Source organism: Littorina saxatilis, linkage group LG6 (assembly GCF_037325665.1).
Source record: "Littorina saxatilis isolate snail1 linkage group LG6, US_GU_Lsax_2.0, whole genome shotgun sequence".
In the NCBI taxonomy this organism is placed as follows: Eukaryota; Metazoa; Mollusca; class Gastropoda; order Littorinimorpha; family Littorinidae; genus Littorina; species Littorina saxatilis.
In genome coordinates, this window is record NC_090250.1 from 45,583,861 (window position 1) to 45,608,221 (window position 24,361).

Below are 24,361 nucleotides of genomic sequence, written 5' to 3' on the forward strand. Positions count from 1 at the left end.
TCGCTGTAATGGCTTGAGATTTACTGGCCGATGTGAATGCGTGATGTATTGTGTAAAAAATTCCATCTCACACGGCAGAAATTAATATGTAAATCGCCGTGAGCTCTTGTGAGAAGGGGCGATTAATAAATGTCCATTATTATTATTATTATTATTATTAAAGAAAAAAAGAAATCAAAACAAAACAAAAAATAAAGAAAAAAGAAAACAAGAAGAGCAAACGCTCGATCGAGTCACTTTCGCAGTTCTGAATATTATATGAGGCATCAGATGGACAGGAAGAAATTGCTATTCACAACACAATGAGTCACGTTCACATAAAATTTGAGCCCGGTCACTTTTATAGTTTCCGAGAAAAGCCCAACGTTAAGTTGTGTGTTGCCGAACAGAAAAGGCTAGTTATCTCCCTTGTTTTTCTGATAACGTTCGTAAAAGGCTACAGATGTAAATACTTTGATGTAAAGAATAATCCTACAAAGTTTCAATCACATCCGATGAACTTTGTCAAAGATATAAAATGTCTAATTTTTCCTTTGACGCTGACCTGTGACCTTGAAAAAGGTCAAAGGTCAACGAAACCATCGTTAAAGTGTAGAGGTCATTGGAGGTCACGACTAAACAAAATATGAGCCCGATCGCTTTGATAGTTTCCGAGAAAAGTCCAACGTTAAGGTGGTGTCTACGGACGGCCGGCCGGACGGCCGGCCGGCCGGCCGGACAGACTAACACTGACCGATTACATAGAGTCACTTTTTCTCAAGTGACTCAAAAACTGGAGACTCGAAGGAATGCATGAAGGGAAAAATGAGGGAAAGAGAACACATTAAAGTCATACACTTACAATCAGTCATGTAAACACAATCACTGAGGATGACCTACATTCACAATCAGTCATGTAAACAAAATCATTTCACACTCTCAAAATTGTTTTTAAGTGTACCAGCTGCAACAAAGTCACAATTAACCAAGGGAGACAAATCCATGACTGGAACATGCAGGTCCTCACTGTTCTCCCTTGCATTTGTTGACGAGGCAGGCGAGAGCTATGAGGTCCTCGCTCCCTTTGCGTGCCACAGGCACACACAGAAAGTTCTCCACCTTCATCTGCACAATCTTTTCCACCTCCTTTCTCTGATCCTGAAATACAAAAACAAACAAGTCGCGTAAGGCGAAAATACAACATTTAGTCAAGTAGCTGTCGAACTCACAGAATGAAACTGAACGCAATGCAACGCAGCAAGACCGTATACTCGTAGCATCGTCAGTCCACCGCTCATGGCAAAGGCAGTGAAATTGACAAGAAGAGCGGGGTAGTAGTTGCGCTAAGAAGGATAGCACGCTTTTCTGTACCTCTCTTCGTTTTAACTTTCTGAGCGTGTTTTCAATCCAAACATATCATATCTATATGTTTTTGGAATCAGGAACCGACAAGGAATAAGATGAAAGTGTTTTTAAATTGATTTTGAAAATTTAATTTTGACCATAATTTTTATATTTTTAATTTTCAGAGCTTGTTTTTAATCCAAATATAACATATTTATATGTTTTTGGAATCAGAAAATGATGGAGAATAAGATGAACGTAAATTTGGATCGTTTTATAAAAAAATATTTTTTTTACAATTTTCAGATTTTTAATGACCAAAGTCATTAATTAATTTTTAAGCCACCAAGCTGAAATGCAATACCGAAGTCCGGGCTTCGTCGGAGATTACTTGACCAAAATTTCAACCAATTTGGTTGAAAAATGAGAGCGTGACAGTGCCGCCTCAACTTTCACGAAAAGCCGGATATGACGTCATCAAAGACATTTATCAAAAAAATGAAAAAAACGTCTGAGGATATCATACCCAGGAACTCTCATGTCAAATTTCATAAAGATCGGTCCAGTAGTTTAGTCTGAATCGCTCTACACACACACACAGACAGACAGACACACACACATACACCACGACCCTCGTCTCGATTCCCCCCTCTACGTTAAAAACATTTAGTCAAAACTTGACTAAATGTAAAAACAGGCAAGACTGCATGAACGTGTAAATGCTAGGATGTTACCTTTTTTGTCAACATTTCTTAGAGTTACACAGAACTATTCTTCCGAGTGATAGAGAGAGAGATCGAGCGAGTGAGTGAATGAGTGAGAGAGCAACCGTTTGTGTGAATGAGTGTGTGTGTGATTGTATGTTTGTATCTCTGTAGGTTGATTAGTTGTTGGCTTTTAACGTCCCTACAACTGTTTGTGTGTGTCCGTGCGTGTGCATGTGAATGCATAACTACCTCAGTGTGTCCAGGCACTTTAATCTGCTAGAGGCATACATAACTACCTCAGTGTGTCCAGGCACTTTAATCTGCTAGAGGCATACATAACTACCTCAGTGTGTCCAGGCACTTTAATCTGCTAGAGGCATACATAACTACCTCAGTGTGTCCAGGCACTTTAATCTGCTAGAGGCATACATAACTACCTCAGTGTGTCCAGGCACTTTAATCTGCTAGAGGCATACATAACTACCTCAGTGTGTCCAGGCACTTTAATCTGCTAGAGGCATACATAAGTTACACCAAACCTTATCTACATGCCTTTCATGCATGCAGATCATACAATAACAAATATGCAACTGCAATCCTTGAGTTCAACATTTACTGTATAACTGTGGCACCACCGGCTTTCAATGTCAAACATATATAGACATTCACCTGAGGTATGTGCTCCAAAAACAGGGGCTGCTTGGTTTCCAAGGCCGGCTTGAAACAGCTCCATAATCCCTGCACGCAAAAGGATGAATCTTATTCAATAGCCTGCCTGTCTGGTTCTCTCTCTCTCTCTCAAAGTGTGAGTATAAAGTCACAACATTTGTTTTGTCTTTTCCTGTAAAACTTGTTATTGTCAAGCCAGACTAAAATGAACCCTTTAGCTTAAACAGTACTGAAAAAACATTGATATTTCATCTCTCTCTCTCTCTTACTCTTTCTCTCCAGACCATCATCACATTATCATTCCTAGCTAGCTGCAATGGCCCACCCGCTTTGGCTTGGCTACGTCTCAAGACCCCACTCCTGTCAAACCTAGCGGGTCCCTTTCCCACCAGGACTTCCCTCCCTTCATTGGAATTATTGACAGTGTGTGTCTGAGACTACGCCCTGCACTGGTGCATGACTGGCCATTTTCCTGTCTGTGTTTGCCTGGGTCTTCCGGCACCCTGTTTGCGTCAGACGGCGGTTGTCATTTAGGATCTTCAGGGTTTATCCTTGATTGCTTTTGGTGTTTGCTGGTGGTCGGGTTGCCCATCTACTCAATTGTTTTCTCTTGTTGTCCCTGGTCTTACCTGTCTTGTCCTTGTGTCTTAGTGGTGGTGGGGGGGGGGGGGGTGGGTGGGTGGGTTGGGGGAGCAAGGCTAGAGGGGCAAACACTGAGGAACTCAGAAATTAATTCCTGATGTACACTTATTCATTATGTATAAACAACTTAGCCTGTTTTTTTCTGTCGCAACTTTGCTGTCAACATATAAATCTAATGCCTTCTGCATGTGATGTCAAGCATTCACTTGTCGGATTCATACAAGCTGCACGTACATTCACAACCGTTTGCTGATTGTCCCATTAGGACCTTTCTAGCGATCCGGTTTCTTAATTGAAACCAGCTATACATATACTGTCCTTACCAATCAACAGAAGATCATTATTATTATTAGCAGCATTACCACCACCACCACCATCCTCATCATCAATACCGATCATAAACACCACCGTCAACATTCATCCACTTCCTTGCGAGTATTTCCCAATGATTTCATTAACGCCCGAGTTAAGAAGTAAAAAAAAAAAAGATTTGTACTCACGTGAAATCGCACTTCCTCTGGAAGTATTGTGTTTCCAACAACCTGGAAGACAGTTTTGAAAACTCAGTCATCGTTTGAAAGAAGAAAACATTCTTACAATAATTATGCAAATTCTGGTTGCCCAAATAAAAGCAGACAGTATCTGTTATATTTCAAAACGTTTAAAAATGATTTTAATTTATTACTGCTGAGCTACCTTATTCTCTTGTGTGTGGAACAGGGTACATGCAGTCGTATGACACATTATCAACATTAGTTCTGCACAGATATATAACACATTGTAACCTGCCCCAAACACACAAGCACACACAAACACACACACAAAAACATGCGTGCACACACACACCCAGCTTCAAAAAAGTGCCCCTTTATCTCTTGGGTTAATTAGAATCAAGCTTCGCCTGATAGAGACATGTTGATATTCATAACCATACTTCCCAAACCCGTAACCACTGATTACACTCTAGTTTATGTGTTATAGTAAGATCAATGCTCCTGCAAAAAATGCTGTAAGGATGCACCTGGCTGTTACACTACAGTTAATTTACTACTGACCTCATTTTGTACAAATCACAACTGTTCTACTAAGTCGCTAGGCTCTTCTTGAAGAAGAAGATGTAAGATGGAGGCAGACTTTGGCAAAATTCAGAGCCTGGGGGTGATGGGGGGAGGGGGAGAGAAATGCAGCAGAGAAAGAGACAATGAAATAGTGACAGAGTGAGAACAGAGTGAAAAAAAAGAGTTCTAATCGACATGTTCAGGCAAAAGTTAAGAAACAAATGAGAGAGAGGTATTCAATTGGAACTCAGGAGCACAGGGGTGGCGATGCAGTTGCTGCCAATTTTACTTTCTGGCTACTGGCTGAAGCACTGGCTTTTTAGAAAATGTCAATCAGACTCTGAGACTGCTGTGAGACAAATCAATTCACAGGGATCGACCACACTAGCTTAAAAAAAAAGAGCATAAGGCACATTACGAAATGGGGGGGGGGGGGGGGGGGGGGGGGGGGGGGAGATGTAAATATGCATCGCGATATGACGAACAACAAGAAGAGAATATGCATCGCGATGAAAAAACGTGAGCAACATTTTAAATGCATCATTTGTATCCTATCCTTTTAGCAAGCAGTTATAGAATATCAAATATTCCAAAAATCGGGAACTTTTAATTCTTTTTATAAAAAAACTTGAATTTTATTTGATTCCTATGGTACAAATATAAGCACACACAAAAGTTGAAGAATGCTTAACAAACTGAGTGTCAGCTCTCAATAGGTCACAAAAACAATATCGATGCATGAGCTGAAAAGCACAGAAATCACCCGAATAAAGATCAATACAATGAATCAAATGCAATTCCATCTTCCTCAATCCCCCCCCCTCCCCCCCCCCCTCCCCCCCCCCCCCCCCCCCACACTCCTTCGCTCAATTTTAGGCTACTCAACAAAGTCCTGAACCAAACCGATGTCATGTTTTCCAACCAAGAATAAACTCAATTCCATAATTTGAACACCACATCGACCTCAAGTCAACCATCATTCAGGCCAGGGCTCACAGTTTGCAGGGAACTGAGGCAGCTAATAGATAATGTCACTCCGATTCCAAAACGCAACCCTTCCCAATCCTGATATCTCTTACCCGCCTTCCAAACCCTCCCCTTCAAACCACACCCCCTCCCCCTACCCCTTATTTGTGTGTGTGTGTGTGCAAAAACCCTTCTCTTCTTCTCATCTGTCTTGGGTGGTGCGGGACAAGACAGGCTATTGATTGGGAAGCAAGCAGAGTGGTTCCAGAGAAGAGAGGGTGAAGGGAGGTCTGTGCAGCACAGGATACCGTACCTGAGAGATCAATTCCAGCGTTTCCGGCACCACAAGGAGAAGGAACCCGCTCTCTGCACGAGTCTGCTCCCGAAGCTGCAAACGATAGCACACCAGACATTATTAAAAGATACTGCAATAATACTTGACATTGTACACAATGTAGACCCTTACGTTTGATAAACATATCCCAAGCTGAAATCAATACCACTCAGACCACTGCAAACATTCTTGATACTGTGTATTACAATGATAGTTTGATACTGTGTATTACAATGATAGTTTGATACTGTGCATTACAATGATAGTTTGATACTGTGTATTACAATGATAGTTTGATACTGTGTATTACAATGATAGTTTGATACTGTGGATACTGTGTATTACAATGATAGTTTGATACTGTGTATTACAATGATAGTTTGATACTGTGTGTATTTCAATGATAGTTTGATACTGTGTAATACAATGATAGTTTGATACTGTGTATTACAATGATAGTTTGATACTGTGTATTACAATGATAGTTTGATACTGTGTATTACAATGATAGTTTGATACTGTGGATACTGTGTATTACAATGATAGTTTGATACTGTGTATTACAATGATAGTTTGATACTGTGTATTACAATGATAGTTTGATACTGTGTATTACAATGATAGTTTGATACTGTGTATTACAATGATAGTTTGATACTGTGTATTACAATGATAGTTTGATACTGTGTATTACAATGATAGTTTGATACTGTGTATTACAATGATAGTTTGATACTGTGTATTACAATGATAGTTTGATACTGTGTATTACAATGATAGTTTGATACTGTGTATTACAATGATAGTTTGATACTGTGGATACTGTGTATTACAATGATAGTTTGATACTGTGTATTACAATGATAGTTTGATACTGTGTGTATTTCAATGATAGTTTGATACTGTGTATTACAATGATCGTTTGATACTGTGTATTACAATGATAGATTGATACTGTGTATTACAATGATAGTTTGATACTGTGTATTACAATGATAGTTTGATACTGTGTATTACAATGATAGTTTGATACTGTGTATTACAATGATAGTTTGATACTGTGTATTACAATAATAGTTTGATACTGTGTATTACAATGATAGTTTGATATTGTGTATTACAATGATAGTTTGATACTGTGTATTACAATGATAGTTTGATACTGTGTATTACAATGATAGTTTGATACTGTGTATTACAATGATAGTTTGATACTGTGTATTACAATGATAGTTTGATACTGTGTATTACAATGATAGTTTGATACTGTGGATACTGTGTATTACAATGATAGTTTGATACTGTGTATTACAATGATAGTTTGATACTGTGTGTATTTCAATGATAGTTTGATACTGTGTATTACAATGATCGTTTGATACTGTGTATTACAATGATAGATTGATACTGTGTATTACAATGATTGTTTGATACTGTGTATTACAATGATAGTTTGATACTGTGTGTATTACAATGATAGTTTGATACTGTGTATTACAATGATCGTTTGATACTGTGTATTACAATGATCGTTTGATACTGTGTATTACAATGATAGTTTGATACTGTGTATTACAATGATCGTTTGATACTGTGTATTACAATGATAGCTTGATACTGTGTGTATTACAATGATCGTTTGATACTGTGTATTACAATGATCGTTTGATACTGTGTATTACAATGATCGTTTGATACTGTGTATTACTATGATCGTTTGATACTGTGTATTACAATGATAGTTTGATACTGTGTATTACAATGATAGTTTGATACTGTGTATTACAATGATAGTTTGATACTGTGTATTACAATGATAGTTTGATACTGTGTATTACTATGATAGTTTGATACTCCCCCCTTTAAAACCTCTAAGATCTGAGAAAATCAGGTTTTCAAATTAAAAATGAGGGAGACTTCAAGGCCCAGTCTGCCTCAAATGGTTAACAGAACAATTTATTAATCTTCTCACAAAAAAAGCAGTTCCATCCTTATGGAACACACTTGCAACAGCATTTAACAGCCCTAAAAGAGGTACAGTTCATTTTAATGGCTATTTAGCTTGCGTAAACCACACACCAGATTACATGGTTTATTCTACCCCTAAGCCATCCTGGACCTGTGTCACACGCTTTCCTTTTTTTCACAATTTTGCCGTCAGTTTGTGATTTCCATGCGACTCGCTGTATCTGCAATAGCACATAATTGTGTACCTCTGAATCTAAAATGCAACAAACGACTGTGAGTCACACGTACTTATCGGCAGCGGTTGGCTTCAAAGAGCAGACCGCCACAACGTCCCTCCGTCGACCCCCCAGAACATCACACGTTGAAGACTGACAGAAGAACTACTATTCAGGGAAGGATCGAACAGGAACACTGAGACCAAGGTCACCATGAGAGCTCCGGGCATGAAGGGCCACAAGAGCAAGGACAATTTATATTTTCGATGATTAATGAGATGAGGATGATTATAATGATGATGCTTTGGATTTCCAATTTGGTTTTTGAGACTACGTGACAGGGCAGCACTCTACGCTTACTGTCATAATATATCCTGGCTTCAACCAGGCCTGAGAACTGCCGCACCTGCAGTGTTGGTCAGGTATACAGAACCTGAGCACCCTCAAAGTCGCATTCGTTAAGTGAATGACACTCGGCTGTGTGATCCCAGCTTTCCCATAGCACTTCCACTCTGGGTAGGAGCCGACCGTAGCCCGAAAAACCCACATGACCCTGATGGGATTCGAACCCACGACCTCCCGGCCCGCAGCCCGATGCGCTTACCACTGCGCTACGGGGGCCGGTAAAACATTTATATATGATATGTTTGGATCAAAAACAAACTCAGGAAGTTAACAAGTCGCGTAAGGCGAAAATACAATATTTAGTCAAGTAGCTGTCGAACTCACAGAATGAAACTGAACGCAACGCAACGCAGCAAGACCGTATACTCGTAGCATCGTCACTCCACCGCCCGTGGCAAAGGCAGTGCACGTGGAATTGACAAGAAGAGCGGGGTATTCGTTGCGCTGAGAAGGATAGCACGCTTTTCTGTACCTCTCTTCGTTTTAACTTTCTGAGCGTGTTTTTAATCGAAACATATCATATCTATATATTTTTGGAATCAGGAACCGACAAGGAATAAGATGAAAGTGTTTTTAAATTGATTTCGAAAAAAAAATTTTGATAATAATTTTTATATATTTAATTTTCAGAGCTTGTTTTTAATCCGAATATAACATATTTATATGTTTTTGGAATCAGCAAATGATGGAGAATAAGATAAACGTAAATTTGGATCGTTTTATAAATTTTTATTTTTTTTTTACAATTTTCAGATTTTTAATGACCAAAGTCATTAATTAATTTTTAAGCCACCAAACTGAAATGCAATACCGAACCCCGGGCTTCGTCGAAGAGTACTTGACCAAAATTTCAACCAATTTGGTTGAAAAATGAGGGCGTGACAGTGCCGCCTCAACTTTCACGAAAAGCCGGATATGACGTCATCAAAGACATTTATCAAAAAAATGAAAAAAACGTTCGGGGATTTCATAGCCAGGAACTCTCATGTCAAATTTCATAAAGATCGGTCCAGTAGTTTAGTCTGAATCGCTCTACACACACACACACGCGCACACACACACACACACACACACACACGCACATACACCACGACCCTCGTTTCGATTCCCCCTCGATGTTAAAATATTTAGTCAAAACTTGACTAAATATAAAAAGAACAGAAACAGAAAAGCATGCTATCTTTCTCAGCGCAACCACTACAGCGCTATTCTGGCTTGTCAATTTCACTGCCTTTTCCACGAGCGGTGGACTGACGATAGCACTACGAATATACTGTGTTGGTAAAAAAAAATGCAGTGCGTTCAGTTTCATTCTGTGAGTTCGACAGCTTCACTAAATGTAGTAATTTCGCCTCACGCGACTTGTTTTACATGCAAACTGCCATTGTCAAACACACACTACTACCACTCCATTGTATGACCCAATACGTCTGTTGAAGTGAACTAAGTAGGGAAAAGTCAGTTCTAACACTGGTTCAGCCACCAAAAGGTACAAACCCACATATTGCATATGCTCAGACTACTAATTTTCTTTTCTCTTTGTCTGACTACCCCCACCCCCCACTTCCTTTGTCTCCCGGCCCTTTCTTCCTACTCTCTTAATCCCCGTCTGTCTCACACCATTCTCTAACCAGACCTCTCTTTTCCAACTCAAAGTGCCAATTAGAGCTGGAGACGACACAGACCTACACATAATTACTATTTAAAATCCCAAGTCATCCTGGGAACTGAAGATACAAGAATCAGTGTGAGTCAAGAACCGGGGACAGAACGAAAGACTGATGCGCTTCCAGTTCTAGAAAAATCTATTCCAAGCCCGCTGGGATTCTGTGAAGTTGATTATATTTAACACTATTTGACTTTGAGATGAGGTGAGTGTATCGATCATCAGCCAAACCGAAAGAAAGGGAGTTTTGTCCTTTTGCTAAACATGTCTCATGTGCACTTCCTTTTGACGTCAATGCAAATTATGCATACCCGACAACTCAGTCAGGGGGAAAAAATCCAGCTAAAACCTTTTAAGTCAGCATTAAATTTGAAATATTCGGCTCACTTCCAGCAGATTTCTCTAAGGTTGAATTGCCGAGGCTGGACTGGAGTATAGCCAGGCAGTGTCAATACATCAATCGGATTCCGTTCTATTTCTCATCTTCTTCTGGCAGACTAGCTTGTAGCAATTTTGAAGCCTGATCAATAGGGAATGTTGATACACACAATATACTTACATAGCGGATCACTTTTAGCTCCAGGGTAGCTGCATCTTGATCGTGTAGCTCTCCTGCAAGAAAACAGACAGAAGAAGTTTTGCTTTATTACTAGCTTGAGGCTACTTTGGATGAGAGAGAGAGAGAGAGAGAGAGAGAGAGAGAGAGAGAGAGAGAGAGAGAGAGAGAGAGAGAGAGAGAGAGAGAGAGAGAGTGTGTGGGGGGAAATGCATCTGTGCATGTGTGTGGCTGCACCACTCTCTGCATCTTGCTGTTCCCAGGGCAGTAAGAATAAGATCTTTTTCTTTCAAATTTGTGACGCATATATAATTGTCGACCGATACGCTAGGCTTGTAGTTTGCACCTCTTGCCCAATTTGAACAATTCACACTCACAACCCTTTCACAATGACAACAACAAAACAGCCAGAACAGATCTTCAAAAGAGGACAGAGCGAACGTAAAATGGGCAAAACAGCAGGGAAAAGAGGGCAATTCTAAATCTGCTAAGAATCAATATTAACAAATGACAGGCACTTGCATGGTCCCAGAATCCAAGGGACTGCCATTGTTGGAAATGCCACAGAAAATCAAAGGGCTTACAGCGGATCTCTTTATTCCCTGTCTGGTCTTGATGGAAATGATTTTCTGTTAGTGTTACCTGTAAATAATAAAGCAGCATAATGGCCACTCAGGGAGAGGGGGATTTGTTTTTCTTTTCAATCCGCGGCAAAGCTTTCTCATTATTGGGAATTGCAGTGCGTACCACACATTTGAATTGACCATCAGTTTTAGCATAGAGGAAATCTGTTCAGGAAATACGTCAACAAGCTACAGATGAGGATGCATGCTTGCAGTGCAGGATGAATTCTGTGTGAAAAAGACTTAAGCCTTGTGCCAGACAGCTACACTTGAACATTTGAAAATCACAGCAATTCTTATTATTTTAATCTTTGTTTGTTTTTTGACAGCTTCTTGCATTCCACAGACTTGTCTCCAAATAAAAACCTGAACAGCATGTGAATAAAAAATCTGTGGATCTAAAAGTTTCTTTCACACATACAATTTTGTGAGCCAACACTTTTTACCAACTGCTTCATTTTTGAATACTACAGGCATTTACCTGTCAGCTCCCTAACAATACAACAAAGAGAAGTAAACACAATTCAACAACGTTCATTATCATTATCAACAAGAGAAAAGGTTGATGATAAAAAAAAATATAAAAAGATTCACAGCTGTTGCAAACCTGAATGTCAGAAAGAGTGCTTGTGTGTGTCTGCCATGGTATCAAAAACAAAGATTTGAACTGAACTGTACAGACGTTTTGTACAAACACACACACACACACAAAGAACCGCTTACAAGCCCTTCATGTCAGCGTTCACAGTAGAACTAAAGCTGTCTACAGAGCAACACAAGTGTTGATGGTCAGACAATGGTTGCTAAATTGAAAGTACAGTATGTGTCCACATGCGTGTGTGTGTGTTTGATGTGTTTGGTGTGTGTGTGTGTGTGTCACTAACAGTGTGTGTGTGTGTGTGCGCGTGTGGGATGTGTGTGTGTGTGTGTGTGTGTGTGTGTGTGCGCGTGTGGGATGTGTGTGTGTGTGTGCATGTGCTTATAAGTGTGGGTGCCTGACTGCGTGGATGTGTGTGTGAGACATTGCATTTTTATTCTATACAGTATGTTTACTTAAAAGTGAAAACTCACCACACAGACTTATCAACGACTCGAGTCGAGAGTTGTCTGTCACTGTGTCTAGCTGAGGTCTTCGAACTGCGAAGTATGCCACAGAAATCTGAAATGGAAAATAAAACATAGAGTTGATCTTAACTCAGACCTGTTTACCCTAAACCCGAGGCAAGAGTACTTTCCCAAAAAGTTGAGTGTATTTTTCATAAAGTTGGTGTACTTTGCAAGCATGGGCTAGGGAAAATGTACGCGTGGGTGCAAACGTGTTTGTGTAAGAATAGCATGTCTTGTGAACACCTTCAGAATTTAACTCCTTCCAATACAACAGGGATAAAACAATTTTATTTACCTCAATCAATCAATCAATATGAAGCTTATATAGCTCGTATTCCGTGGGTACAGTTCTAAGGGCTTGTCGAAGAGTAATTGTCAACACAGGACTAACAAAGAAACTAACATCTACAGACGGACATGAACCCTATCACACACTCAAGCAAACCCTGATAAACATACAAAAAACAACTTTTTAACAACAATGTACACATCAATAGCTAGGTCCAAACAAAATAATATTAAACACAAAGAAAACACCTCTCACAGAGCACAGCACAAGAATGTCTTTTGGGGCACAACACATCACGTCGAACATGAAAGTCGCAGCCAGCTACGGGAAGAACTGAGTCTTCAACCTACTCTTGAACACGTCAAGAGAGGGGCTCTGGTGAAGCTCAAGCGGCAGGGAGTTCCAGACGGAGGGGCCCGCGGAGGGAAATGCACGCTGACCAGCAGATGCGAGTTTCGAGCGAGGGATGTGAAGGCGGAGTGGGTCAGCAGCAGAACGAAGGGGACGGTCAGAGGGCTGGGTGTACAGGTCCAGGGAGGATTGAAGGTACTCGGGAGCAGAGTCGTTGAGACACTTGTAGACCAGAGTGGACAGTTTGTAGGAGATTCGGGTGTTGACAGGGAGCCAGTGCAAGGAGTGAAGTAGGGGGGTGATGTGGTCTCGCTTCGTCTTCCTCAACGTCAGCCTGGCAGCAGCGTTCTGGACTCATTGTAGGCCATGAATGGATGAGGCAGGGAGGCCAGCCAGAAGGGAGTTGCAGTAGTCCAGACGACTAAAGATGAGGGAGACAACCAGCTTGACACAGGCGTCGTGGGTGAGGTAGCGACGGATGGAGGCGATGCGTCGTAGGTGGAAAAAGCAGGTCTTGATGATGAAGGAGATGTGTGTCTGCATGGAGAGAGTGGAGTCGAGAAAGACGCCAAGGCTCTTGACAGCAGGGGAGAATGGAACAGTCGCGTCATCCAGCTGGAGGTCGGTCACAGTGAGGGAAGCAATCTTCTGTCGTGTTCCAACGAGAAGGGCCTCCGTCTTCTCACTGTTCAGCTTCATTTTGTTCTCAGTCATCCAGTTCTTGATGTCAGTGAAACAACTGGAGATGGATCCCAGGAGATTGTCAACGTCCTCCGGCTTGGCGCTGTTCTGGAGCTGCGTGTCATCGGCAAAGGAGTTGTAGTTCAAGCCGTGGCGTTCGATGACCAGGGAGAGGGGTTGGGTGCACAGGGTGAAAAGGACAGGGCCGAGGACAGACCCTTGTGGGATGCCGAAGCGGACAGGGACAGGCTGAGAAGAGAACGAATCAGTGGTGACAGTCTGATAGCATTATAACAGTTTATAGCATTATAACCAGTGTCTTCCAAACAGACTGATAATGAAAAGATTAAGTTCGTGAAATAACATCTGCGGTTGACAGTGGCAAGTTCATTTTTACAATCATCTCAGAAAACATTGCTTCAGCGCGGACAACAGCCTTTTCTTCTGGCAGGATTTGCTTTGCGGGAATGAACTTCATAATTCCTTGGCAGCTTTCAGCGGATTTCTTTGCAGCAACCTTGTCCAGGTGAGTTTTGGAACTGCAGTGTCGTTCGATGTCATATTTCCCAGCATGGGCAACAGAGAAATCTGATTTACAATACTTGCAGTGTGCATGACTTTTTCCCATAGTAGACTCCACAATTCCCGGCTCTTTCTTATATTTCTCCAAGAACATCTGCTGCTTCTGCTGTTTAGACTTGGTACAGTCATCCGAAACTGGCACATTTTACCGCTCCATTTTGCCACGATTGTCCAGACGATCGCACGTGCCAACAACTGAACAAGGTTTCCACAGCTGAAGACTTGCTGTCATGGTTATCTCCCTTCGACCGAAACCGGTATCAGTTGTACCATTCCGTAATCAGCACACCAACACCGGAAAACGTATTGTAGACTTTTTCTTAGGCGTATTTTGTGCGTGTGTCGCGTATTTGCGTACCGATAATTATTTGGCGTACAAAATACGCCCAAATCGTACTGGTAAACAGGTCTGTTAACTGCTGTGTATCTCAGTGAAAGACTGAGTCACACGCACACAAATACAATCTCTGAATCTACAGGGTGGTGCCATAAGCGTTGCATAATTATTAGATGACATAAATTTAAAGCACTAAATTTGGATTGAGAAAGAAACATTGATAAAATATATTTGACATGCCTCAAACTTCTGATATTTAGTTGTGTGTCGTTTGCTCTTTATAACAGATGGGGAAGTGATGCGCACAAAGTCTGCAAGAAGTGGATTTGCCAGGCATACCAAGTGATGACCAACAGCTACCTCAATACTTGATTTTGAAATGGGCTGAAGATGAAGTTGAACATTAAACCATAAATGTTCAATGATATTGAGATCTAAGGACTGGGATGGACAAGAAAGACTCTTCCTCTGGTTATCTGTCTTCTATAAGTCACGGCTGTGTTGATGCACATGATACTGATAGGGTGCTTAGCAAGTCAGAACAAATGTTATTGTTTTTGAAAACATAAAGTTTAACCAGAACAGGGAAAAGGCTGCTGTTTTTCACCGATCACGTTTCCATCCAATACATTCAAAAGTCCAAATAAGGTCATACTGCCTAAAATCATAAACGACAGTCTACCTCCACAAACAGAAATTGACGCTCTCACTGAAGCTTCCCACATCTAAGATTGTTTTTACTTTCTCTTAAATCAAGCTGAATACTCACAAATTATTTTGCAATGTACCAAATTTGATATTGCAGTTCATCGCCCTTGAGCATGCAATACTTAGCGCGCCTCACTGTAATTGTAAAGCTTGCCTTGTGTGCAAATATGGACAGAACGTCAGAAAATTAAGAGAATCTCAAAACAACCAGACAAAGCATAGCTTGGGCTGTGTGCAAAAAGAAAAGACAGTCCATAAAATTAAAGTGCATCAGGAACTCAATCAGACAACGCTGTGAAAAGAAGCGAACACTTCGCCCTGAAAAACCAACGGATAGATTGTACTGTGACCAAGCCGACAAACACATTCAAAGAAGTCTTGACTTACCTGTTTCAGAAGGACGTTGAGACATTTTTCTTCTTCTATTGACAGACTGTCTGATGATTTAAAACACCCCTGGAAAAAAGTAATGGCAAATTTATTGGAATGCTTGTAACGCAATGAAATAACACACACACACACACACACACACACACACACACAAACTTCCTACATGTCAAAACTATCATGCAGCCAAGGGCAAGAACAATGCATCAGATGAGAAAGGTATGTGTGAAAACAACACTGGTATTTCTAAGTATTAAGAACAGAACACAGGCTAGAAAAATCAAACAAACCCCACTTGTTTTCAACCTACTCTTAGTGTTTCTCTGGCATGTAACAGTTAACATACCCAGTGCTTCCTAATCCAACACAGTGATTATCAACACAATCGGTGCACATAATATATTACAAATCTGCAATTAAGTTTTTTATTTTAAGGATAGATAAGTAGGTTGTATACTTACAACAATAATGCCTAAACTACAATCACTCTGTCTTGACGAAATTGGAAGAAGAAGAACTGAAACACAAAGCAGAGTCAAGCCCATCAATAATTGTGTGTTCATTCACGTGCATGCAGGGTTTTCTCTCTGCGTTCCAAACTACAGTGGCAGCACGTTCTCCCTCCCCCATCCTCCACCTTTCCTAGTTCCCCTTTTAACTCCCTGCACCCTCTTTTTATTCCCTCTTCCTCACCATGAAATAACTCCTTTTGGAAAACTACCCGTGCACTTTTCGATGGATGGGTATACACAACCAGTGGCCATGCAAAGACATGGAAGTCAAGACCTTAGTGTAAAATCTTTAACTCGCAAGCACCCATCACAAACACTCTGTCAAGACTGTATTGTGCATGCTGTAAGAATCTGACACAGCTCTCAGAGGAATAACTCTGTCTCTTTCTGCTTCATCCACAATTTGAACAAATTTGTTCAACACCAAAGAGTGAAAAACTAGTTATTTCACCAACCCTCACCTTGATTTGTTCAGATAAATGTATGTATGTTAATGCATGTGTGCACACAGAATGCACACAAACACATACACACACACACAATGTGGTGACACACTTACACATCACAGTCGGACACTCACACACAAACACACACACCACTGTGACACACTCACTCATCACAGTGACACACACACACACACACACACACACACACACACACACACACACACACACACACACACACACACACACACACACAGCACCTTTTCCTTCCATTATATTCCAAATGTTCTGACACACAAAAATGCAGAGTTACAACCAGGCAAAAACAGCCTGTAAACAGTACCTTTGTATGGATCTGAGGGGCGCAATTGGAGGATGCCTAACAAGGGGTCTGGTTCAGGGGGAACAGGGCATACGCGTATCTTGCTCTGGTGAATTGTATTCCTGAAACACATAGGACCAAAATTATATTACTATATATACATTAACAAAAATAAATGGTAGCAACATCTCCATGATCTTTCTGCCAAGTCTTTTTTTATCGACATAGTTTGCATAAAAGAAAACTGATGGATACATCTTGCTCAAAAATCACTATAACATACAACCATGAAACATCATGGTTAAAGTCTTTCTTTCATGACTACAATTCTGCCTTGACAACTATTGCATTTGCAAAGGGAAGCTAGAGTTCAAAGACATAAATAACTACTGGGATACGTACGTGCCTCAATATTAAATTCCATTAGGATTTACTTTCCCTTTTCAGAATAGCACAATGTAAAACTTCATAGATAAAACAAACACTGTACAAACCATAGAATGCCACGTTTTGGTAAAGGGACACCATCTGCCTCTGTTTCGTTTGTGACGGGATTTTTAAGAAACACTTGCAGGCGCTCCTACAACAAAGAAGCAAAATGTGGAGACAAATTTGTAACTGAAAACTTCAAGGAGAAAAAGTAATATTACACATTGGAGAAAGACTAACGCTAATGCAACGACACTGGCAATGTAAAGCAGTGGTGCCTGCTATTCTTCTTCTTCGTTCATGGGCTAAAACTCCCACGTTCACTCATGTTTTCTTCGCATGAGTGGGTTTTTACGTGAATGACCGTTTTTACCCTGCCGTTCAGGCAGCCATACGCCGCTTTCGGGGGAAGCATGCTGGGTAATTTCCTGTTTCTTTAACCCACCGAACTCTGAAATGGATTACAGGATCTTTTCCGTGTGTACTTGTGCTTGCGTGTACACAGGAAGGGGGATAAGGCACTAGCAGGTCTGCACATAAGTTGATCTGGGACTGGGAGATCGGAAAAATATCCACCCTTAAACCACCAGGTGCCTGCTATAAAAAAGGACACCCTTGCGACCAGCCAAAAGTGCATTCATATTACAGGTGGCCCGTTGCAATCGACAGGAATCTTTTGTTTAAATGTAACAAAGAGACTAAACAGAATGTGTCTCTTCTTGGAAAGTGTCCTCTCATCAGCTGGGGTCTTACATCGCACGTACAGCGTTGCCTGCAATGAAAGAAAACCCTTGGGGCCAGCCAAAGGTGTCCTTATATTCCAGGAGGCCTGTCACAACAGGTATCTATTGGTAAAGTTAACAGACAAAGACAAAACAAGTCGCGTAAGGCGAAAATACAATATTTAGTCAAGTAGCTGTCGAACTCACAGAATGAAACTGAACGCAATGCCATTTTTCAGCAAGACCGTATACTCGTAGCATCGTCAGTCCACCGCTCATGGCAAAGGCAGTGAAATTGACAAGAAGAGCGGGGTAGTAGTTGCGCTAAGAAGGATAGCACGCTTTTCTGTACCTCTCTTTGTTTTAACTTTCTGAGCGTGTTTTTAATCCAAACATATCATATCTATATGTTTTTGGAATCAGGAACCGACAAGGAATAAGATGAAAGTGTTTTTAAATTGATTTCGACAATTTAATTTTGATAATAATTTTTATATATTTAATTTTCAAAGCTTGTTTTTAATCCGAATATAACATATTTATATGTTTTTGGAATCAGCAAATGATGGAGAATAAGATAAACGTAAATTTGGATCGTTTTATAAATTTTTTTTTTTTTTTACAATTTTCAGATTTTTAATGACCAAAGTCATTAATTAATTTTTAAGCCACCAAGCTGAAATGCAATACCGAAGTCCGGGCTTCGTCGAAGATTACTTGACCAAAATTTCAACCAATTTGGTTGAAAAATGAGGGCGTGACAGTGCCGCCTCAACTTTCACGAAAAGCCGGATATGACGTCATCAAAGACATTTATCAAAAAAATGAAAAAAACGTATGGGGATTTCATACCCAGGAACTCTCATGTCAAATTTCATAAAGATCGGTCCAGTAGTTTAGTCTGAATCGCTCTACACACACACACACACACACACACACACACAGACACACACACGCACATACACCACGACCCTCGTTTCGATTCCCCCTCGATGTTAAAATATTTAGTCAAAACTTGACTAAATATAAAAACATTAGATTAATCAAGTGTCCTTCCTTGAGAGGAGACTCCTCTCATCGGAGGCTTCACATTGCAGGTAACTGCTGTGCAACAGAGTCGGAGTCGGAGTCGGAGTCGGAAATTTTATTTGTTAGGCCTCCGGCCCATAACAAGACTGGTGACACATTATACAAGCGAACAATGTTTAAAATAAGCAGAAAAAGCAACATTATGGACCTGCATCTTGCAACTGAGCATTAATCCAGAGAATCAGTGCGAAATCGTAGTGCTTTGTAAATATACGTTGCTAATTGTCTTACCACTTGGCCAGCTGTGCAACAGAGGTATACAGAGAGAATGAGCTGTGCGATTTCCCTTCACTATTGTTACTGTCTCTCCCAGTAACACTACCAGTACCAGTAACACTACCAGTAACACTACCAGTAACACTACCAGTAACAGTAAGGGCCATGATGTTGTTTCAGTTAGCTGTTCTTTGTTACGTACATCCCTTCAGGTACTACAGTCCAGTACAAAGCATTCCATTAATTCTGCTTTATTGTTATACCAGAACTGGAGAAAATGCCTGTCCATTTCTGTTGGTTAACTTCTATTAATAACAGCAGCAATCTGACAACTGCTTTTAAACTCTAAAGCGCTGGCTCAGTGGCACCTGACATGTCAGTCCCTCTGATGAGAGGTCAACTACACAGATGAAGGGTACTTTCTGTCGATTTTGACCTAGTTGTCTTAATAATAACTCATTAAACTCAAGCACATGCACCAATCTGCACAGGACACAAATTACCAGAAACTATTATTTTGGCTCATCCCAAACTTCAAAAGTAAACTAAAAATAAATTACATGTATTCTGTAACCTTTTGGTTAGGTGCAAATGAGGCATTTGCAGTCTAAGTGAGCTTCCACCTTCCCCAGCCAGAAACCCATTTAGAGCTTAATGAGGACATACTGAAGAGTATTCACAACAATCAGGTATCTGTTAACTCTCCCGACTGACGTCACAACTCATGCGTGGAGGACAAAACAGAGGCATGATCTGATTGTGATCACTGAGTTACACTATCTTCAAGAACATTGTCAATGCACTTCTTTCTGAGCACACCTAAACATTATTGTTTTTGAGTCAGAACCTCTGATGTATGCGCATGCATGAGCCTTTGCTCTCCAAGCCTTATTCAGGCATGGGAATTGTCCGCCGAAAGGCAAATTTCCGCCGAAACGTTTTTTTTGTTCCGCCGAAAAAGCAAAATTGTCCGCCGAAAAAATAAATGGGGGAGGCAAAAATGGTTCTGAAAACTGAATTTAATGGCAAACTTGGAGCTGAGATGACACCAAATGGCCGATTAGGTAGTTAGTGAAAAGCTGCAGTTGCCTGTCCATTAGCATCACCAGCTGTAGCTGCGGGAACTGCAGGCATTAACTCACTTTTTATTGCTTCACACCCACCATTGTCATCAGACCATCAAGGTGGGCTCAGGTGGAAAAAGCGAAAGCCGAATCACCATAACCGTTTCACACTTGGCTGAACGGTACACTAATGCTGCCCATTAACTGACTACAAGCCTGACTGATATTGTGATATGCACTGTTCCTGAATAACTGTACATGTATTTCAAAGTCATAGTAGGGCTGACAACCATGCACACTGTTTTCGCAGATTAAAAGGATGGTTCCACTGTGTATGAAAACAAAATATTTGCTGTCATAAAATAATGTCAAAGAGACGTTGATTTCCTACTTATTGCCAAACACTTGATCCTTAAATGTGACCTGACAAGTGATATAAATTCCTTTATAGTTATTCAATCCTAAGAATATCCCAGAACACACTTGCCCCACCCCCCTTCCCACCACCATCACAAACCTCATACTCCACACCCAAGTTTCGAGAGAAAAAGAGGGAAACAAGAAGAGCAAACGCTCGATCGAGTCACTTTCGCAGTTCTGAATATTATATGAGGCATCAGATGGACAGGAAGAAATTGCTATTCACAACACAATGAGTCACGTTCACATAAAATTTGAGCCCGGTCACTTTTATAGTTTCCGAGAAAAGCCCAACGTTAAGTTGTGTGTTGCCGAACAGAAAAGGCTAGTTATCTCCCTTGTTTTTCTGATAACGTTCGTAAAAGGCTACAGATGTAAATACTTTGATGTAAAGAATAATCCTACAAAGTTTCAATCACATCCGATGAACTTTGTCAAAGATATAAAATGTCTAATTTTTCCTTTGACGCTGACCTGTGACCTTGAAAAAGGTCAAAGGTCAACGAAACCATCGTTAAAGTGTAGAGGTCATTGGAGGTCACGACTAAACAAAATATGAGCCCGATCGCTTTGATAGTTTCCGAGAAAAGTTTGTCAAAGATATAAAATGTCTAATTTTTCCTTTGACGCTGACCTGTGACCTTGAAAAAGGTCAAAGGTCAACGAAACCATCGTTAAAGTGTAGAGGTCATTGGAGGTCACGACTAAACAAAATATGAGCCCGATCGCTTTGATAGTTTCCGAGAAAAGTCCAACGTTAAGGTGGTGTCTACGGACGGCCGGCCGGACGGCCGGCTGGCCGGCCGGACAGACTAACACTGACCGATTACATAGAGTCACTTTTTCTCAAGTGACTCAAAAAACCAACCCCAGAAACAAACACCGTAATAAGTCTTTTTTGACAGGATTGATACTTGGCTGGCCAAGACAAAAATTGTGTACTCAGAAACTTGAGTGACATCATTCCTGACAGAACATCATAACATGATGTTGTCACCACTAGTCTAGCCAAGTTAAAATTATCCCAGACACTAAGCTGTAACCTCAAATAACAATACACCGATTAACAGTTCCGCGGCCATTTTGGAATTGTGCATGCGCAGATTTTTTTTTTTTAGTTTTTTCTTCTTCCACTTCCAGTTCCGTGGAATTTGCGCATGTGCATATCCCTTTTGCGAGTAAGTTCCCGTGATATGAACGCTTAAGAAAGTGCACATTTGTAGTGATTTGCAAAATTGGGACCCCCCATTTCCGAAGTCGGTAACCTACATTACTGGGCAATTATTGGGCAAGTGTATATGCCACTGAAATGTATTGAACTTGAAATTGATGCTACAACTTTGATGAAAATGAACCGTCGAGTTCACTCGCCTTCTTTATCACCATGCTTTGCCGTGCAGACAACACGAATTTTACTCGACGAAAACCTCTCGGCCAATTGGAATCGCTTTAGGTATCACGTGGGTTTACTTCTTTCTTCCATGTAGCGCTGGAACTGTTAACTAGTATATACCATCCTATTTTGAGGAAGTGGAGACTTATTTCCTTGATAGCTCAGTGGATATTTGTTAGTAGTGATAGATCTTTTCTAGCAAACATTTTCATAATGTGACCTTGAAATCTGATAACAAGCCAAATGTGTGTCAAGTCTCAAAATCATCAAAACCGACAAGTGTGTGAAATTTAGAGGAGTCTTAGTTACAAAATATCAGAGAAATCCTCAACGTTAAATTTGTATGAACCGAAACATGACCCCGCTGTGACCCCAACATTTGGCAAGGGTCAACGAAACTGGGGTCATGTTGAAAGATCATCAAACCCTAAAAGTGTGCAAAGTTTTAAAGCCCTAACTTCAAAAATATTCAAGATAACATCAACATTTCTGTGTACGGACGGCAACACTACTCATTCCACCGGAGCAAAAACATTATGGTACAACTTTTTAAACAACTAGTTTCCTTTAACTAGTTTGACAATGTCGAATTGATGGTGTTCTGAAGTCCCTGATTCATATCAGAGGTTGCACTGTCTTAGATGTTGGGCACAGCTGTCTGCATGTGTTCTTGGTAAGACAGTGTAATCAGAAATTATTGTTAGCTGTATCTACTACCATTTTTCTATCTCACTTTACTGACACTGAAAAAAAAGTTCTCATGTCTTTTTGACCTTCCAACAATGTTCAATGCTTAGATGGGAGAGTTTTATACAATTCTGATCCAACCCCATAAGCAGATCATGCATGGGTCATTGCTGTCTGAACACTGAGACCACCAACGACATTATGCATGTGAACTTCTCCACCTGTTGTGCATCTCTGTTGCCGCAATAACAGTGAGATCATTGCAGGCATTGTGCATGTGAACTTGTCCATCTGTTCTGCATTTTGGTACAAATACTCCAGTTAAAACTGATACATGTGTAACGGGATGAGATTTTGTCTCTCTCCGTCTCTCTGTCTCTCTCTCTCTCTGTCTCTCTCTCTCTTACGTTTCCTTGTCTCTAATTCTTGGACTGTATGGACAATGTTGTTTTATGGTCGATCTAAGGGTAGTGCCATTCCTTGCAAGAGACTTTCATGGTTTCGCACCCTTTTTCTCACGTATGGTCCTTATCGCTGCCAACGCTAGTTATGTTTCTCGCACGTGAGACATCGCAGGTGCCGGAGCGTTTCCGTGGCAGAGGTCGTTGGTCGCCCTGTGCTTTCTATGTAGGATCAGCAAAAAAGACTAATGCTCATGAATATGCATGGCGTATTGATAATGATTATTGTATTGTTTAAATTCACATTGTTCATAAGGGTTGAAGAGAATAATAGTCTGCATAAGTTATGTAACGTTTTGATACATATATTTTTATAGTTTGTTTTTGAAGAGAAATTGGGAATTTTCTTTGGAATGAAGGGACTATGTTTTAGGAGTATTACTTTGATAAGTAATTTGTTCCTGATATCCTCGTTTGTGGCGCGAATATCTTTCTTTGTTTTCCTGACTCCGAAACCATAAAGACGTTTTTGCTAATTCTGTTCCCAGAGGTGAATTTGTAACTTGTGTCCTGCACAAGAAGGTACGTTTACATTTTATTTGAGATTGTATAGATGTTTTGTTGTTAGTTTATAAGTATCTATTTTGTATGCATGTTTTGTTGTTAGTTTATAAGTATCTATTTTGTATGCATTCTTATTTTCATAATTGCGAAATATTGAATTTTGTGTTGAAAGAATTATTGATTCTCTTTATTAAACGTAATCAGGATCTTAAGAAATGTATGTTTGATAGTTGTTCACGGATATTTTGCATTTTTCTAGTTTGATTGTGTAAAGATATTGTTTAGAATTGGTTTATTATAAAAAGTGGTCTGATAGCTTACGGATAGCTATTTTATTGTTTGTGATTGTTACCGTACTTTCCGGGTGACAAGGCGCTTCGTTATACAAGACGCACCCCCTTCTTTTTAAAAACAAGAAGGGCAAAGCCCATACGACTCACATGCTTTACACATTTTTCCTACCAAAATACATGTGACCTTGACCCAAGGTCAAGGTCATCAAGGTCAAGGTTATCCAAGGTCATG

At 40.4% G+C, this 24,361-nt stretch overlaps 1 protein-coding gene across 2 annotated transcripts in view; it reads right to left on the reverse strand.

The window, feature by feature from the left end:
• LOC138969327 (cGMP-dependent 3',5'-cyclic phosphodiesterase-like) overlaps positions 1-24,361 on the reverse strand; it is a 156,915-nt gene that overhangs the window by 70,184 nt on the left and 62,370 nt on the right. For both annotated transcript variants that reach the window (XM_070342099.1, XM_070342098.1), the window contains exons 3-12: positions 17,346-17,431; positions 16,873-16,973; positions 16,036-16,091; positions 15,575-15,643; positions 12,204-12,291; positions 10,513-10,565; positions 5,679-5,753; positions 3,842-3,883; positions 2,700-2,768; positions 1,007-1,137 (exon numbers count right to left, since the gene is read on the reverse strand). In XM_070342099.1, the coding sequence (XP_070198200.1) occupies positions 1,007-1,137; positions 2,700-2,768; positions 3,842-3,883; positions 5,679-5,753; positions 10,513-10,565; positions 12,204-12,291; positions 15,575-15,643; positions 16,036-16,091; positions 16,873-16,973; positions 17,346-17,431 (770 nt within the window). The remainder of the gene's footprint in view (positions 1-1,006; positions 1,138-2,699; positions 2,769-3,841; positions 3,884-5,678; positions 5,754-10,512; positions 10,566-12,203; positions 12,292-15,574; positions 15,644-16,035; positions 16,092-16,872; positions 16,974-17,345; positions 17,432-24,361) is intronic.